Source organism: Tursiops truncatus, chromosome 7 (assembly GCF_011762595.2).
Source record: "Tursiops truncatus isolate mTurTru1 chromosome 7, mTurTru1.mat.Y, whole genome shotgun sequence".
NCBI classification, from domain to species: Eukaryota; Metazoa; Chordata; class Mammalia; order Artiodactyla; family Delphinidae; genus Tursiops; species Tursiops truncatus.
The window spans coordinates 73,523,017-73,542,259 of record NC_047040.1 but is presented as its reverse complement, the minus strand read 5'-3'; the positions used below and the strand labels follow the sequence as shown (position 1 = coordinate 73,542,259).

The 19,243-nt window shown below is 36.9% G+C and overlaps 1 protein-coding gene across 1 annotated transcript in view; it reads right to left on the bottom strand.

Annotated features, from left to right (window-relative positions):
* The window catches only part of ACVR1C (activin A receptor type 1C), a 91,387-nt gene extending 72,304 nt beyond the window's left edge, over positions 1 to 19,083 (bottom strand). Inside the window, exon 1 of the mRNA XM_019922259.3 lies at positions 18,880 to 19,083. Coding sequence (XP_019777818.1) covers positions 18,880 to 18,952 — 73 coding nt within the window. The 5' untranslated portion in view covers positions 18,953 to 19,083. The remainder of the gene's footprint in view (positions 1 to 18,879) is intronic.
* Positions 19,084 to 19,243: the final 160 nt, after the last annotated feature.

Sequence of the window (19,243 nt, the reverse complement as noted above, 5' to 3'; positions counted from 1 at the left end):
GGACCTCCTGTATAGCACAGGGAACACTACTCAATACTCTATAATGACCTATGTGGGAAAAGGATCTAAAACTGTATGTATAACTGATTCACTTCGCTGTACAGCAGAAACTAACACAACATTGTAAATCAACTATACTCCAATAAAAATTTTTTTAAAAATGTTTAAAGTTCATTGAATGAATGCTCAAGAGTTTGTTGATCCATTCACTAGTTAAAGGACGTATTTCCCAAGTTTTTGCTGATTTGGAACAAGTCTGTAATAAACATTAATATACAGATTTTTATATGAAATGTTTCATTTCTCTTCTCTAAGTATCTAGGAGTGGGATTAGTACATTTTACAGAAAGTGTATGTTTAACTTTATAGAAAGTTACCAGTGTTTTTCAAAGTGGCTGTACCATTTATATTCCCACTGCTAATGTATGAGAGTTCTAGGTATTTAGCCTTCCTGACAGCACTTGGTATTTTTATCTTGTTTTTTGTTTGTTGTTTTGTTTTATTTTGGTTTTTTCACCACTGGAACAGGTGTGTGGCAGCATGTCGTGGTTTTAATAAGCGTTTCCTCATTTTTTGGTGTGCTTATTTCCATTCAGATATCTTCCTTATACCTGTTCAGGTCTTTTGCCCACTTCTTACTGGGTTCTTTGTTTCCCTGTTATTGAGTCCTGAGAATTCTTCATATATTCTGATTCAAGTGCTTTATCAAACATGTGTCTTGCAAATATTATCTCCCGGCTTTCAGCTTGTCTTTTCATTCTCTTAGCAGCACCTTTCAAGGAATAAAAGTTTTAAATTTTGATAAAGTTCAATTTATCAATATTTTCTTTTATGGATCATGGTTTTGGTGCTCTCATCTAAAAAATGTTGCCTAACCCAAGATCACAAGATTTTCTTCTATGTTTTCTATTAGAAGTTTTTATAGTTTTAGATGTTATTTTTACATGTATTACCCATTCTGACTTAACAATTATAACCATGTCAGTCATGTTTTGAGGTTCTTTATTCTTTTTTTTTGCCTATTTTTCTAGCATCATTTGTTGAAAAGATTGTCCTTTCTCTACTGAGTTGCCTTTATACTTTTGTAAAAAATCAATTGATCATAATGTGTGGATCTATTTCTCATTTCTTTATTCTATTCCATTAACCAATATTCCTCTCTCCTTTTGCCAGTAATGCACTGTCTTAATTATTGTAGATTTATAAGCCTTGAATCAGGCATTGTGAAGTTCCAACTTTGTTCTTCTTTTTCAAAACTGATTGGTTCTTTTAGCTCATTTGCCTTTCCATATATAGTAATTTTTTTTTAAAGTTTGGTGAATTCTGCAAAACTCCCTGCTGGAATTTTGATTGGGATGTTGACTGTGATTACACTGAATCTATAGACTTATTTGTAGATAGCTGACTTATTAACAACATTGAGCCTTCAATTCTGTAAATATAGTATATCATTCCATTTATTTAGGTCTTTGAATCTTTCAACTGTGTTTTACAGTTTCCAAAATACAGATTCTCCACATATTTTGTTAGATTGATACCTAAATATTACATGGATTTTTAAATGCTACTGTAAATGGTTCCTTTTTTCCAATTTCTAATTTTTCATTGCTACTACATAAAAAGACAATTGATTTTTTTATACTGTGTATCATGCAACCTTGAACTTAAACAAGAACTTATTGGTTCTAATAATTTTTTGGAGATTCTTTAGTATTTTAATATATAAAATCAAATCATCTGTGAATAAAGAATTTTTGTTTATTCCTGTCTAATCCATATGACTTTTATACAGTTTTCTTACCTTAATGCATTGGCTAGGACTTTACATTTGGTATTTATTAGAAGTAGTAAGAACAGACATCCTTGCCTTGTTCCCACACTTAGTGAGACGCATCCAGTCTTTCACAGCTAAGTACAATGTTAGCCGTAAGTTTTCTGAAAAAGCTCTTTCTCATGTTAAGAAAGTTCACCTTCTATTCTTAGTTTGGTGAGAGTTTTTAATTACACTTTTTTTTTTTTTTTTTTTTGCGGTACGCGGGCCTCTCACTGCTGTGGCCTCTCTCGTTGTGGAACACAGGCTCCGGACGCATAGGGTCAGCGGCCATGGCTCATGGGCCCAGCCGCTCTGCGGCATGTGGGATCTTCCCGGACCGGGGCACGAACCCGCGTCCCCTGCATCGGCAGGCGGACTCTCAACCACTGCGCCACCAGGGAAGCCCGAGAGTTTTTATTATAGATGTGAGTGCTGTCATCTGGGTTTTGTGCATCTATTGATATTGTCATATTTTTATTTTCTTTGGGCTACTGAAATGGTGAATTGTAATAACAGATTTCTGAATGTCGAAAGTCTTGTATACCCAGGTAAAACCCCACTTGATCATGATGTATTACCCTGTTATTATATTGTTGGATTCAATTTGATATTTTGTTGAAGTTTTTGCATCTCTATGAGAGATACTGGTCTGTAGGTTTTTTTCATTGAGATGTCTTTACCTAGTTTTGGTCTCAGTGTAATGCTGGTCTTATAAAACGAACTGAAAAGTGTTCACTCTACTTCCATATTCTGAAAGAATTTGTGGAAATAGACATTATTCTTCTTAAAATGTTTTATAGAATTCTCCAGTTAAGCCATCTGGGACTGGATACTTCTTTGATAAAAGTTTTCAAGCTTTGAGCTATGAAATAAATCCCTCTGACTATTCAGTTACTTCTTGAGTAAACTTGGTAGTTTGTACTTTTTAAGAAATGTGTTCATTACCCTCCTACACTGTTGGTGGGAATGCAAGTTGGTACAGCCACTATGGAGAACAGTATGGAGATTCCTTAAAAACACTATCGATAAAAATAGAGATATTATCATATGATCCAGCTGGATCTATACGATCCAGAAATCTCACTCCTGGGCATATAACCAGAGAAAACCATAATTCAAAAGGATACATGCACCCCAGTGTTCATTGCAGCACTATTTACAATAGCCAGGACATGGAAGCAACCTAAATGTCCATTGATGGAGGAATAGATAAAGAAGATGTGGTACATATATATACAATGGAATATTACTCAGCCATAAAAAAGAATGAAATAATGCCATTTGTAGTGAGGTTGATGGACCTAGAGTCTGTCAGTGAAGTGAAGTCAGTCAGACAGAGAAAGACAAATATCATATGATATCACTTATATGTGGAACCAAAAACTGGTACAAATGAACCTATTTCCAAAGCAGGAACTGAGTCATGGATGTAGAAAACAAACTTATGGTTACCAAGGGGGAAAAGTGGGAAGGGATAAATTGGGAGATTGGAACTGGCATATACAGACTAGTACATATAAAATAGATAACTAATAAAAACCTAGTGTACAGCACAGGGAGCTCTACTCAATACTCTGTAATGACCTATATGGGAAAAGACTCTAAAAAAGAATGGATATATACATATGTATAACTAATTCACTTTGCTGTACAGCAGAAACTAACACAACATTATAAATCAACTATACTCCAATAAAAAAAATCAAAAAAAAGAAATGTATTCATTTATCTAAATATCCTAATTGTGAGCGTAAAAATGTTTGAAATATTCCCTTATTTTTATGTATGTAGGGTCTATAGTGATGTCGTCTTTCACTTCTGACATTGGTAATTTGTGTATTGCCCTTTTCCTTGGTAAATCTAGATAGAGGTAAACCAATTATATTGATCTTTAAAAACAAAGTTTTTGGTTTCCTTGATTTTCTTTAATGTTTTTTCTATTTCTAACTTCCTTGGCTTCTCTTCTTACCTTTATTTCCTTCCTTCTGTTTGCTTTATTTGCTGTTCCTATAAATTTCACTCTAATCACTGCTTTGGGTATAGCCCACAGTTTTTGATATGTTGTGTTTTCATTTCCTTCCATTAAAAATATCTAATTTTTCTTTTGACTTTTACTTTGATCCATGAGTATTCAGAAGTTTATTGCTTAATTTCCAAATATTTGGGGATTTTCCAGGTAGGCTCCTGTTGTTGATTTCTAGTTTACTTCCATTATGTTCAAAGAAAATACCCTGTATATTTTAAGTTCTTTTAAATTTATTAGGTTTGTTCTATGACCCACAATCGATCTATGTGGATTAACATTCTATGTGCACTTTAAAATGATGTATATTCTGTTGTTGATAGGAATGTTACACAAATGTCAATTAAGTCAAGTTGGTTAAAAGTATTTTTCAGACCTTATATATTCTTACTAATTTTTGGTCTGCTTATTTTATCAATTATGAGAGGGGAGTGTTGAAGACTCAAAATTTAATTATGGATTTGTCTTTTCTCCTTTCAGTTCTATCAATTGTTGTTACACGAATGTTGAAGCTCTGTATTTAGGTGCATACGCATTTAAGATTATCATATCTTCTTGGTTAGTTATCTCCTTTATCATTATGGAACATCCCTTTCAACATTCCATTTTCTGAAGTCAATTTTATAATTAAGATAGTCACTCCAGTTTTCTTATGATTATTGTTTGCATGGTACCACTTTTCTCATTCTTTTACATTTAACCTATTTGTGTCTTTATAGTTAAAGTGCATTTCTCATATTGAAAGTGAGTTTTTTATAGCCAGCATATAGTTAGTTCTTGTTTGTTTTTTCAATTTGATAGTCTCATCTTTTTAATTACTGTATTTAAACCACTTGCATTTAATGTGATTATGGATATGGTTGAATTAAAATCTACCAACTTGCTAGTTTCTTTCTATTTGTTCCATCTATGTTTGGTGCCTTTGCCATTTTGTCATCATGTTTTGGGATTTAAAATTTTTCATTTTATTTTATGTACAGTACTTGTTTCTTATTTATACCTTAATATTTTAATTTACACTTTACTATTTTAGGCATTGCCCTTGATTGTAAAATATACATCTTTAATTAATTATAGTATAACTTCAAATAATACTATATAACCCTTCACATATGAGAAACTTAACAATTGTATATTCCCATTTCCTCCTTCCCATCCTTTGTGCTGAAGCTGTCATACATTTTATCCATACATATGCTATAAACTCACAGAGTTTATTTTTGTTTCAGAGAGTCAATCATCTTTTAGAGTGATTAAAGTTAAGGAAAAATTTATTTTATATTTATCTTCATTTTAGCCATTTCCAGAGATCTTTGCTTCACTCTGTGGATACAAGTCTCTGATGTTGTACTCATTCCGTCTGAAAAAGTTACTTTAACATTTCTTGTAGTGCAGGTCTTGTGGTAATAAATTCTCAGTTTTTATTTGCCTGAAAATGTCTGTTTCTCCTCCATTTTAAAGGATAACTTTATGGAATACTGAGTTGACAGTTTTATACTGTACTTTAAAGTTGTCACTTTATTGTTTTCTGATTTGCATAGCTTCTGATGAGACATCTGCTTTAATTCTTAACTTTGTTCCTTTGTATGTTATAGGTCTATTTTATTTGGGCTTCCTTCAAGATTTACTCTCCATCTTTGAATCTGATCAATTTGTATATGATATGTCTAATAGTGTGGGGGTTGGAAGGAGAGATATTTATCCTGCTTGGGCTTCTTTGAGTCTCTGTGATTGATGATTTGATATCTTTCATTATATTTGGAAAATTATTCATCAATCTCTTCAAATATTTCTTCTATCCCATTCTCTTTTCCACCTGATTCCATTTACACATATGTTATGCCACTTGATATTGTATTACACCTCTTGGATGCCTTGTTTTTGTTCTTTTCATTCTTCCGTCTTTACCTCCTGACACCTTCCACTTTTGTGTAATGACTTTATAATAGTAAAATTACATAATTATAAGGTAATTTCTATTGTTCCGTCTTCAAGTTCATGATTCTTTCTTCGGCTGTGTTAAGTCTACTGATAAGCACATCAAGAACATTCTTCCTCTCATGTTTCACATCTAGCATTTCCATTTGACATTTTCTTACACTCTATCTTTCTGCTAAAATGCCACGTCTGTTCATGCATATTTTTTTCTCATCAGGCATACCGTAACATGGTGCTTTATTTCTACTAAACATAAAATCAGGAAACAGAAGCAAACAAATGAAATAAACCACCTAATCAGTTTTAAAACATAAAAATGGGCTCCAGGGTAGAGTAGAATCTAGGACAACAGTATTTTAGAAAATAAAATTGAAAAGAATAAATAATGCCAAAAGCACACAGTAAATGAAACCTGTTTCAAAGCAAAAAGACTAAATTAAAAATAAAAACTTTCAGGCACTTCAGGGAGCACAAGAAGCATGTATTAAGCTGAGCAAGTTGTGAATAGGGAGGAATTCAACACCTGTTTGGGAAGCCTTTTCCATTTAGGACTCATAAACCAAGCTCTGTCATTTAAGCTTTAATCCTTTGAAAAAACAAGCCTTTATCAATAAAGGTGCCTCACTCTGTCAATTTTCTTTCACTTGGGATGGCACTCAGAGTGCAAATGATGTTCATGCATATTTTTCACCTTTTCCACACAGCTTTTAATCACAGTTATTTTTAATTCCCTGTATGATAGTTCCAATATCTGCATCACATCTAAACTAGGTTCTATTGAGTGCCCTGTCTCCGGACAGTAAGGTTTTTTCCTTGATTATTTGTGTTTCTAATAATTTTTGGTTGGTGTCAAGTGTAATCATACTATTGGTAAATGTAATCATATTATTATATGGTCTTTACATTAAAGTAGGAGATGTCATGGGATAAAGAGGGGAGTAAAGTAGGAAGAATGAAGTGTCAGGTATAAAGAGTGAAGTATGAAATAGTACAATATTGACTCAAAGTAAACATTAAGTTAAGAAAGAATACAGTTAGGTCTAGAGTAACCTAATTTATTATTATTAATTTTAGGTTACTCTAGATACACTAAAAATAACAATAATTAAAACAGAGTGTAAATAAATCCATAAAGGAAATGAATGGAATATGCCCCAAAAATGATCAAACACAAAGAAGGCAAAAGAGAAGAAACAGAGGAACAATAGAAAGAGAGACAAATAGCAAGATGGTAGGCTTAAATCCATATCAAATATTACACTAAATGTTAATGGACTAGCCATTTAATTTGATGCAATATCTGCACCAAATTAAATGCAGATATTGTCATATCGTTAAAGGATAAAAATCAAGAACCAACTGAACATTATATACAAAGGGTGCACTTCAAATATAAAGATACAGATGGGTTGTAAGTAAAAGGATGGGGAAAATATACATGCAAATATGAAGCATGGTTATAATAATATCAGAGAGAATAGACTCAAGACAAGAAGTATTACTGAGATGAAGAGAGAGACTTTATAGTAATTAAATAGTCATTGCATCAGGTAGACAGACAACTCTAAATGTGTATGTGTCTAATAAGAGAGTTTCAAAACACATGAAATAAAAACCGACAGAAATAAAGGGAGAGAGAGACAAATCCACAAGTACAGTAGGAGATTTTTAACACTCCCCTCTCAGTAAAAATGTGATGATGTGAACAACACTATCAACAAACTTTACCTAATTGGCATTTACAAAGCAACACACTCAGCAGCCAAAACTAATCTACAGTGAAAAAAATAAGAACAGCAAATGCTTTTGGGAGTATGGCATTGAGAAATGACTGGGTAAGGACATGAGTAAACTCATTGTGGTGACGTTTAACATTAACATCTTGAAGAAGATTAAGTGACTGCATTTCTCAACACCAAGAATGCACACATAAGACTTGTGAATGTCATTATATGTAAATGTTTCATCAAAAGAGGATAGTGTTGTGTTTGCAAGTGTTTGCAAATATTGAATTTGTGTAATGACATGCATGCTGAGGTACTTAGAGAATAGTGTACTGCTATTTGTAATTTATTTAAAAATGCATCAAAAATAATATGTATTAATGAATAGAGAGATAAATGGATGTATATGGACAAAGCAAATATAATCTAGTTGGTGAATGTGTCAGTAGTAACTATAAAATTCTTTCAATTCCAGTGTATGAAAAGCTTAATAATAAAATTTTGAGAAAAATGAAAATAAAAGCATTTCCAGAAAACAAAAACAGATTAGAAATGGATAAAGAAGATGTGGTATACATATACAATGGAATATTACTCAGCCATAAAAAGGAACAAAATAATTTTGCAGCAACATGCATGGATCTAGAGATTGCCATACGAAGTGAAGTAAGTCAGACAGAGAAAGACAAATATCACATGATATCACTTATATGTGTAATCTAAAAAAAAATGGTACAAATGAACTTATTTACAAAACAGGAGTTGAGTCAAAGATGTAGAAAACTTTCAATTCCAGTGTAAGTGAAAGAAAGTGACACCAGTTGTAAATTCAGATCCACACAAAATAATGAAGAGCAATAAATGGAAATGATAAATAGGTGGGTAAACGCAAAATACCACATTCATTTTTTTCTTCTATTTTTTTTGGGCTGCGTTGGGTCTTTGTTGCTGCGTGTGGGCTTTCTCTAGTTGTGGCAAGCAGGGGCTACTCTTCATTGTGGTGTGCAGGCTTCTCATTGCTTCTCTTGTTGCGGAGCACAGGCTCTAGGTGCACGGGCTTCAGTAGTTGTAGCACGTGGGCTCAGTAGTTGCGGCCTGCGGGCTCTAAGGCACCCGAGCTATAGTAGTTGTGGCGTGAGGGCTCAGTAGTTGTGGTTCACAGGCTCTAGAGCTCAGGCTCAGTAGTTTTGATGCACGGGCTTAGTTGCCCCGTGGCATGTGGGATCTTCCTGGACCAGGGATCGAACCTGTGTCCCCTGCATTGGCAGGCAGATTCTTAACCACTGCACCACGAGGGAAGCCCCCACATTCATTTTTTAATTCACTTAAAGGTAATTACATCAACTATACTTCAATGGAAAAGTTAATAAAACTAAAAACAAATAAAATAAATAAAATTAAATATTTAAAGCCAGAATAATAACTTGTCCCATGGTTTATAAAATATTTAGAAGTAAAATATATGAGATTAATAGCACAAAGGACAAGAAGACAGAAATGGAAGAATATGATAATAATGTTCTTAGATTAAACTCTGATAATTTAAAGATGGATGTTATAAATCTTGCAGTAATCACTAAAAACAAAGAGATGTAGCTTATAAACTAGTATTAGAAATAATATAAGGGCTTCCCTGGTGGTGCAGTGGTTGAGAGTCTGCCTGCTAATGCAGGGGACGCGGGTTTGAGCCCTGGTCTGGGAAGATCCCACATGCCGCAGAGCAACTGGGCCTGTGAGACACAATTACTGTGCCTGCGCGCCTGGAGCCTGTGCTCCGCAACAAGAGAGGCTGCGATAGTGAGAGGCCCACGCACCGCGATGAAGAGTGGCCCCCGCTTGCCACAACTAGAGAAAGCCCTCGCACAGAAACGAAGACCCAACACAGCCATTAATTAATTAATTAATTTTTAAAAAAGAAATAATATAGAATACTAACATTTAGTCAATTAAATGAAGGCAAAAAAAGGAAGAAAGAGAAGGAGAGATATAAACATAATAAGATGACAGATTTAAACATAACCACATTGATAAATGCATTAAATGTATATGGTCTAAACACTGCATTTAAAAGACAAGTATGGAAGACTGGATGAAAAACAATACCTAACCATTTGCTCTCTTCAAGTAACCATCTATACACATACATAAACACACACATACATATATACATATGTATATATTACGTATATGTACATGTATAAATGTATGTATGTACACATAAAGTTAAAAATATGAGGATGGGAAATCTATAACATGCAGACATTCAGCACAAGATAGCTGGAATAGCTATATTAATAGTAAAAAAAGGATAGATATACAAATATTAAGCATAGCTGGGATGTCTATATTAATTTTGACAGAGTAGACTTTAAAGCAAAGAATACTGCCAGTGATAAAGAAAGATATGTCATGATAATAAATATTATCAGGGATAAAGCAAGTGGTTTCCTAATGCTGAATATACATCAAGAGGACATAATAATCTTAATGTGTATGTACCCATTAACAAACTTTTCAAATACATAAAGCAAAAATTGGAAAAACTAAAAAGAAGAATAGCTGAATTCAAATGTAAGTTGAAGATGTCAACAATCCTCTCTCAGTGATTGATAAAATAAGAAGACAGAATATCAGTAAAGATATAGATGACTTGAATAACATGTGAAGCAACTTGACCTGAATAACATTTATAGAACACTCCACCCTACAACAACAGAATACATATTATTTTCAAGTGCATGTGGTACATTCACCAGGTCAGACACATGCTAGGTTCTGAAACAAATAAAAATGAAATTTAAAAAACTGAAATCATACAGCTGATGTATTTTCATCCCCAATGGATTTAAATTAGAAGTCAATAATAATATGATCTGGAAATTCCCAAAATATTTGGAAATTAACCAACAGATATCTAAATAACCCACAGGTCCCAGAAAAATCACAAAAACTAGAAAATATTTTGAACTCAATGGTAACAAAAACACAGTACAGCACAATTTATGGATGAGCTGAAGCAGCTGCTGAGAAGGAAATTTAGAGCTTTAAATGCTTATAGCAGAAAAGAAGGAAGGTCTTAAGTGAATGACTTAAGAAAGAGTCAGCAAACTATGGCCCACTGGCTGTCCCACTTGTAAATAAAATTTTATTGAAACACAGCAACACCTATTTATGTATTGTCTATGCCTGCTTTTATACTACAATGGTAGAATTAAGTAGCTGCAGCAGAGACTGTAGGGTCCATAAGAGTAAAATATGTACTATCTGCCCCTATAAGAAAAAGTTTGTCAACTCTTGATCTAAGGTACCAACTTAAGAAGATAGAATAAAAAAGAATAAACTCAAAGTAAGTAGAGAAAAGAAACAGTGCTGATAAGAGCAGAAAACAATTGAAGGAAAAAAACAACAAAGAAAATCAATAAAACCAAAAGTTTTTTATTTGAAAGAAATCAATAAAATCGATAAATCTCCAGCTAGACTGATCAAGGGAAAAAGAAAGAATATTCAAATTCTCAATGTCAAGAATATAAGAAGGGACAGCACTACAAATACTATAGGTATTAAAAAGGTAATAAGGAAATATTATGAAAAACTATGATAAAGACAATATCCAAAGGAGAGTTCAGGAAAACTAACTCTAAAGGAGCATCTCATCTTGATTTGTCACAGTAACTCTCAATCCTTTTAAAGAGGTCCAGCTGTTTTAACAAAGTCAACTTTCTTCTATGTGCAAAAAAGCAATGCCTTTTAATATAATATAGCTAATATATCTAGAGAACAGCTGTATCTAGAGAACAGCTATAAAAGGGAGAGAGGTTCATTCAACTATGCATTTATTATTCTGTAAGGAATCTTCTGCTAATCATATAATTATTCTTTTTTCAGTGTTTCAAATTTAGAGTGTATTGTCTATTTCCTGGAAATACACACTCTTGATTCCAAGTGGAATTTGAGTGAGAATGCAGTCTCACTATGATTTTAGAGAGGCAAAGGTTCACAGTGTAGATCTTCACTCTTGAAGAGAAATAATGGGAATGGAAAGAAGGAAAAAACACATTTCTAGGGGATCAGGCCAGGAAAATGTCATCAGATAAAGTTATGAGATGTGATGAGTTAATATTCTTTAATATATTTTGGCTCTGTTTGAAAACAATCTGGCTCCTGAAAGCTGTGTTAATCTGGGTTACCACCCTCTGAGTTAACATCTCTAAGATAAGCATGCACTTATGAAACTAAACATTTTGCGTTAAAATGATAATTGTCCAGATCCTGATGGATTAGATTTTTTTCTAATCTGGTTTTTGACCAAAGTATTAATTCAGTCATGGCACTGAATGAAAAATGTATAAGGAACTTAATCAGCATACAGAGATGTAGCATCTATCTCTGTCATTTTACTTTAGCATGAGACAAGAATGATAAAACAGATTAGAAGAAAATATATGTGTTTCACTTTCAAAATTAGAGAACCTAATCATTTTCTTGACGTGAAAAGTTTAATGAAAAAGTAGACTGATCTAATTTGGGATGCTTAAGTCACTGGCAAATTTAAATTGTTTTAAAAAAACTAATAAGCCAAGCTCTTGAGTCATACGGAATGATTCACCCATGAATTCTTGAGGGGATTAATTTAAAACAGTTCCGAAGAAACAGCATCTTCACATACCTACTCTAAAAAAACCAGAAGAGAACAACAGAAAAGGGAAATTATTCTAGAGGAGAAAAAGGGAAGCATCAGGACAGAATAGAACCTTGTTAGCCTGGTTGGCCAATCAGAGCAGATGAATTCAAGAGCCACATGATAAGGCAAAAGAGTGAAAAATAATGGAGTATTGGCTTCTATGAAAATAAAGTCTTCCTTGTCTCTTTCACACTCCTACTCACCTCCTCCCTCTCTTTTACTTTTTGCTGGATCCCTAAGTGAGAGGAGTAGTGATCTGTATTGTTCAGGTTCCAGGGAACCGAGAGACCCACGCGCTTCAGGGATCCAGCTTTCAAAGAACATGAAAGGCACAGGGCTCATGGTCATGTCCCTGTCTCCTACTTCTTTTCATAGCAAGCGTGGGAAGGGCAGGACCTGCTTCCTCATAGAAGAGAACCAGCCACCTAACTCCACAGACACTCCATCTTTCCCCACTTAGCAGTCACCCCTGAGATTATGGCCTAGAACTCCTGTCAGAGCTGCCATGAAGGTTGAACTACCATGAGCTACTGGAGATAGAGGTCCCCTGCTTTGTCACTCTGGCTTCATCCATGCATTGCAAGACCTTTTGTTGGTAGCGTAGTGTCAGGATCCAGGATTCTGACTTATCATAACCTCCCTTTCTTTATCCTAGGCTATTTAGTTGTTCAAAGTTTAGAAAAAGGGAGAATATTAGAGTTCTGCCATGGAATTTGCGGCCAAAGTACCAGGCAACAACAAAAAAAAGTTACCTTGCCTTATTTTCCCTCCCTTTTCTAGATGCCCCCCTTAGTAAGCCATCTTAGACTGGAGGAGAGGCACAGCTGAACCAAGACAGTATTTAGGTATTCCTAGGTCCCTTAACAAAAGAGTAATTTCTTTTTTTTATTATTATTATATTTACTTTTTAACAGCTTTATTGAGATAAAATAATATACCATACAATTTGTCAAAGTATGTAATTTGATGGCTTTAGTACATTCATATAGTTGTGCATCTATCTTGAATTTCTATATCATTTATGAACATATCCCAATATTATCCCAATTTTTTAAAATAAATTTATTTATTTATTTTTGGCTGCGTTGGGTCTTTGTTGCTGCACGCGGGCTTTCTCTAGCTGTGGCGAGCAGGGGCTAATTTTCATTGTGGTGTGTGGGCTTCTCATTGCAGAGCACAGGCTCTAGGCGCACAGGCTTCAGTAGTTGTGGCACGTGGGCTCAGTAGCTGTGGCTCACGGGCTCTAGAGCACAGGCTCAGTAGTTGTGGCGCCCGGGCTTAGTTGCTCCGTGGCATGTGGGATCTTCCCAGACCAGGGCTCGAATCCGTGATCCCTGCACTGGCAGGCGGATTCTTAACCACTGTGCCACCAGTGAAGTCCTATCCCAATTTCTTAAACAATGTAAAGATAAACCTTGAGATTTTTAGTATTTGCTGTGAAAATTTTTAAACATGAAATCCCAATCGATAAAAAATCCAGAAAAAGATATAAAAGATAAGGAATGATAAATACACACTCTGTGCTTAGAACTTTTCCTTTTTTTCCTGTTTAGTTCTGTTTTCCATTTATATTTGAAAATTAATCCTATTGTTTATTTATTAAAACAAACTCTTTCTATTCATGTGAACATATCTGTTTGAGTTTTTAATGATCCATGCCTACAGTTCACTTATAGGACACTTTTCCCATGCAAACCTCAAAATGAAGCCAATGCTAATTATTTGGTAGCAGGTCGAGACTTAGCTAGAGCAGGAACTAAACATCCTCTGGCTGATATTTATGTATCCCTGTCCCTCTCCTGAAGGACTCAAGATCATTCTTTTAGGAAGATGCTCTGGAACCATAAACTGTCAGATTATCAGGTCCTGTGTGACCCTAGTTGTTCTCCTCTCTTGAACCTTTCCTTATTTACAATAAGAGATGCAAGTTCTGCCAAGAAAAATACAACAACCTGGATCTCAGCTGCTGCCTAGAAGTTTTTTAAAGAGAAACACATGAATGTTTATTCAAAAGGAAAACACAGTTGGCCCTCTGTAGCCACAGATTCCGCATCTGCAGATATAACCAACCAACTCCAGAGAGTTCCAAAAAAGCAAAAGTTGAATTTGCCATGCACTGGTAACTCTTTACATAGGTTTTACATTATATTTACAACTATTTACATAGTGTTTACACGGTATTGAGTATTATAAGTAATCTAGATGATTTAAAGTACAATACATGGGAGGATGTACATAGATCATATGTAAATACTACACCGTTTTACATAAGGGACGTGAGCATCCTCAAGTTTCAAATTTCAGTATCCCGGGGATCCTGGAACCAGTCCCCCTATACCCTAAAAATGCATTTGAAAGCAACAATCACATTCAAAAGACCATAACTTTGGGCAAAACCAACTGCTTTCACGTAACAATAAATATTTGCAGAGAGTCTAGAGAGTATTGTTTCTCTTTCACACATCCTTTTATGTTAAGGTACTCATGTAAGATTAGGAAAGGCTGGGTATCCCCCTCTGTTGACTCAGAAGGACATTCAGTGCCAAGACTTGGAAGTGATCTATTCAGAGATACACATGGGGATGGCAGCAAAGCTAGAACAGAAGTTTTAAGAGATGAGAACTAGAAAATAAGTGTATTCTCTAATGCAAGAGCCGGGAATACATATATCTGAAGCAGTTCATCTCACCACAATATTTATTTAATGTTGGGCTGCCAGATAAAAGTACAGAATACCCAGTTAAACTAGAATTAAACAGCAATTAATTTTTAATATATATATGCCCCATGTCATATTTGTAACTTACTTATACTAAAAAATTATTTGTTCCCCAGTGGTGCAGTGGTTAAAAATCCACCTGCCAATGCAGGGGACATGGGTTTGATCCCTGGTCCAGGAAGATCCCACATGCCGCAGAGCAACTAAGCCTGTGCGCCACAACTACTGAGCCTGTGAGCTACAACCACTGAGCCCGTGAACCACAACTACTGAAGCCCACACGCCCAGAGCCCGTGTCTGCAACAAGAGAAGCCACCACAATGAGAAGCCCGTGCACCACAACGAAGAGTAGCCCCCGCTCGCCACAACTAGAGAAAGCCCACACCCAGCAATGAAGACCCAATGCAGTCAAATAAATAAATTATATTTAAAGATAAATAAATAAATAAAATTATCTGTAAATGCCATTGGCTTTAGATTTTTAATCTTCAGGTCAGACTGAACTCCAGACTCATAAAACCAATTGCTCACATGACATCTCCACCCCAGTACCTATGAGACATTTAACACTCAACATACCCAAAACTGAGCTCCAGCTCTCCTCCACCATGCCCCACCTCTCCCCAGGCCTGCTCCACCTGCAGTCAGCCTCACCTTACTTAATGGTCTATTCTTCTATTGCTTGGGTCAAAATTTTGTGTCATCCTTTGCTCCTCTCTTACTCTCACACCTCAAATCCTGTATTTTTGCGTCATTGTAGAAAATCGGAGGAACTCTCTATTTTATACTTCTGTAAGTTTGAGGCTAGAAAACAGGTTCAGGCAGTACAATCAATGAAGAAATACGCTCCCAAGGACTTCTGCACAGAGTTTCTCCTAGTCCAAAGAAGTCTCTTTTTTGGAACCAGGGAGCCTCTTGCTACACTTGTGTCAATCAACCAATAAATGACCATGCTTAAAGAAGGGCAAAGGTGCCATCTTTTGCATTATAAACTCAGTCCAAGGCTTTCACTTTTACTTCCAGCACAGTTTAAAATGTATGGTAGGAACTGCTAACTGCTGTTAAGTGGGGGAAAAAAAACCCCTCACTACCTGAAACCCCTACCCCACTGTGGTTATTAAATGAAACAGTTATCTTTTCACCTTTAGAGTAACAGCATCTAGCTTTCTGGACTCTTAATAATCCTTTCTAGCCAGAAGACAAAGGAGTTTCATGAAATTAGTAGAAAATATACAATGTGTAAATCTGTATAATGCCCAAGTCCAGCTTCAAATTTGAGAACTCCAGGGCATTTTCTGGCAATTCTTTGTTTAATACACATGATAAATGTTGTGAGGTCATGTCAGGTCTTTCTTATCAACATCAAGGAACCCAGAAACTAGATAATTAGAGCAACACAGAGCAGCCTAATTTTTTTAGCCAGTCCAGACCAATAAATAGTTTCTCTAAGTTTCCACCAGACCAGCGGTTACCCTCTGAGATTTTCACCAAGGAGCAATGATTTCTACTCTGCTGTCAAGGCTTGACATACCTAAGGTGCTAGAGATGCTGGGGAAGAACAGCCAAAGCAAAAAGGGTTTATTCGTTCATCAATATCTTCAGATATTTAAGATCCTAGGCTTGGTGCTCAACAGAGCCAAGTTGGAAAGTAGTGTTTTCTGTCATGTGGTTTTGCTATGTCACTGTCAATAGCAACTTCTCATATAACATGTCAACAATGGCATGTACATCTCCAAAACATGGTAAATATGATTAACAATGCAATTTGTAAAAGTGACCAGGTCAAGGGCTTCCCTGGCGGCGCAGTGGTTGAGAGTCCGCCTGCCGATGCAGGGGACACGGGTTCGTGCCCCGGTCCAGGAAGGTCCCACATGCCACGGAGTGGCTGGACCCGTGAGCCATGGCCGCTGAGCCTGCGCTCCGCAATGGGAGAGGCCACAACAGTGAGAGGCCCACGTAACGCAAAAAAAAAAAAAAAAAAAAGTGACCAGGTCAAAGATAATGAAGGTAGCCACATGAGAAAACAATTTAAAAGATTAAATAAATAAATAACCTTGACTCCCTCTATCAAATAATCAAAGATTTGTATAAAGAAATAAGAATCAAAAATGTAGATTGCAATATACTTTTTTTTTCCTGTGGGACACAAAGAGGAGTAAAATTTCTTAAACAGGTTTCAGAATGATTGCATTCTACATAGAAAAGTTCATCATTAAAGTTCAATTTTGATAAGTCCTTCTCTACTGTATTGCCACATTATTTCCATATCAGGCATTTTTCTTAGCCTTCAAATTTTAAGGAAACAATCAAATTTTTTTTTTGCACATTTCAATGTCAAAAGTTTCCATGCCTTTTTAAGAACATAGCAGGCAGGGCATGTGTTTCCCATGTTGCTATGCCCAGAGTCTCTGAAATCTTCTAATGATTCTGTCATACAACAAAATATACCTTTCAAGCTAGATAAAAAATAATTGAGTCTATTTTTTTAAATGTCTGCAACAAAGCTATTAGCTCCCTGAAATAAAAAAGGGTTTGTAAAGATAGCCTTCAGAGGCAACTTCACAGGTGTCCAGTTAAAACTGTGATCTCCAGAAGACTTTGTGTGTGTAAATTCTACTAAGTCATCAAGAGCACTTTGAGTATTCCAAGTTAGTGGAGTTTCTGCCCATTTCTCATAAAGACCTTCCCATAGTCATTTTTCTTCCCAGTGATGAATTTACTAACTCTGAATGCAAATACTTCCCTTTATCCCATCATCTTCCTGACAAGTCTCTGGGTAACTGCTTCCTAAAAGGCTGTGCCTTTTCAAAGATAACTGAAATGTTTTCATTCTAATATTGTATCAACTGATCACTTCCAACAATCAAATTTTCATTTGAATATTGTATTTGGTGAGTCTCTCAGACCATCTAAAACACTGAATCTGCACGTGACAGCAATCATACTATTCAAAACATTCTCGTGCACATGTCACTAAGAGGAAAACTACCTACCCTGGAGTATAGCTATTAATGTCAAACAGACTGTCATCGGAGAAAACAAAAATGCATCAAAATCAGCTTCAGACAAAGTACAGCCCTACGGAAAAACACCAGGTTTTTATGTGCAAATGTCTTAAATGTCTGATTGACATGTTTAAAGAATGAGTTAGCAAGGAATCTGCTCCTGGTCTCTCTCCATAACCCAGAATAATGTGATAATGAAAAGAATTTTAGAGTTAAAGGGCTCTTCATCATAGCACACTATATGCATTTGCCCCAGTTTCTAGTAAACATTATGAAGAAATGTTTAATTTCTAGCTTGGGCCGAGGGCTCTATTTAGCCTATCAAAGCACAGACCTGTCATAAACGCTGGGACTCTTGCCAGAAATTTTTTTCCCTGCAGCTCTTAGTAAAGATCATACCTCGAAAGCATTGTGCCTTGCAAACCACGCAGATTTAAGCTCCCACTCCCGCCTACAGAGCTTGGCACCAGCGGCTTTTGAGGTATCCCTCATCTCCTAAAACTCTGACTGAATCGCCACCACCACTCCCCACTCTCCCACCACCACCGTGTCGTCATCCTTGCTTAGCTCTCCGGAGCTCAGCACGGAGCGTCCCCCAAGCCCCTGCAGAGTGAACTCACGGTGCCACCCAACTCCCAGCCCTGCACACACCCACAAACACTCTCCTACTCCCTCCGCTACAATCTGCCCCCAAATGTGTCACCCACCTCACCCCTAATCCCATACCCCAACGTCCCTGGAGCTCTTCCCCCCTCCTGGTGGCTTCATCCCCAACACACCTGTCTACCCTGCTGGCCGACTTCAGGTGCCCACGCTGCGCCCTATCCCGCGCCCCTTCAATCTAACTGGCGCTTTGCACTCCGCCCCGAGGAAGGTCAGTTCGCTCGGAGCACTTTCTTTCCCCACCCCTTGCCCACCCGCAGACCGCCCCCGACGCCCACCCTCACGGGCGCGGAGAAAGGGTCGCTTGTAGTACCTGCCGAGAGCGCGGCGGCCGCGACGAGCAGCAGGAGAGCCTGGCGAAGCGCGGCGCGGAACGCTCGGGTCATGGCCACCAGGCGCCGCGCCCGGGCTGCGAGGCCCCGGAGCCGAGCGCGACGGCCGGGGCAGCGCGGGCCGCTTTGAAGTTCCCGGGGCGCAGGAGGGAAGCACTGCCCGACACCCTTTTGAAGTGTGCGGTTGGCTCTAATCAGCGCGGGCGCCCCCCTCCCCTGCCTCCCCCATCCCCCGCCCCCGCGGCTGGCGGTGCGCGGCGCTCCAGCCACTGGCCCCGGCAGCCCGGCTGGCGGGGGGCGGGGGGGCGACAGAGCCCGCCCCTGCCGCGCCTCCGCCCCCTGGGC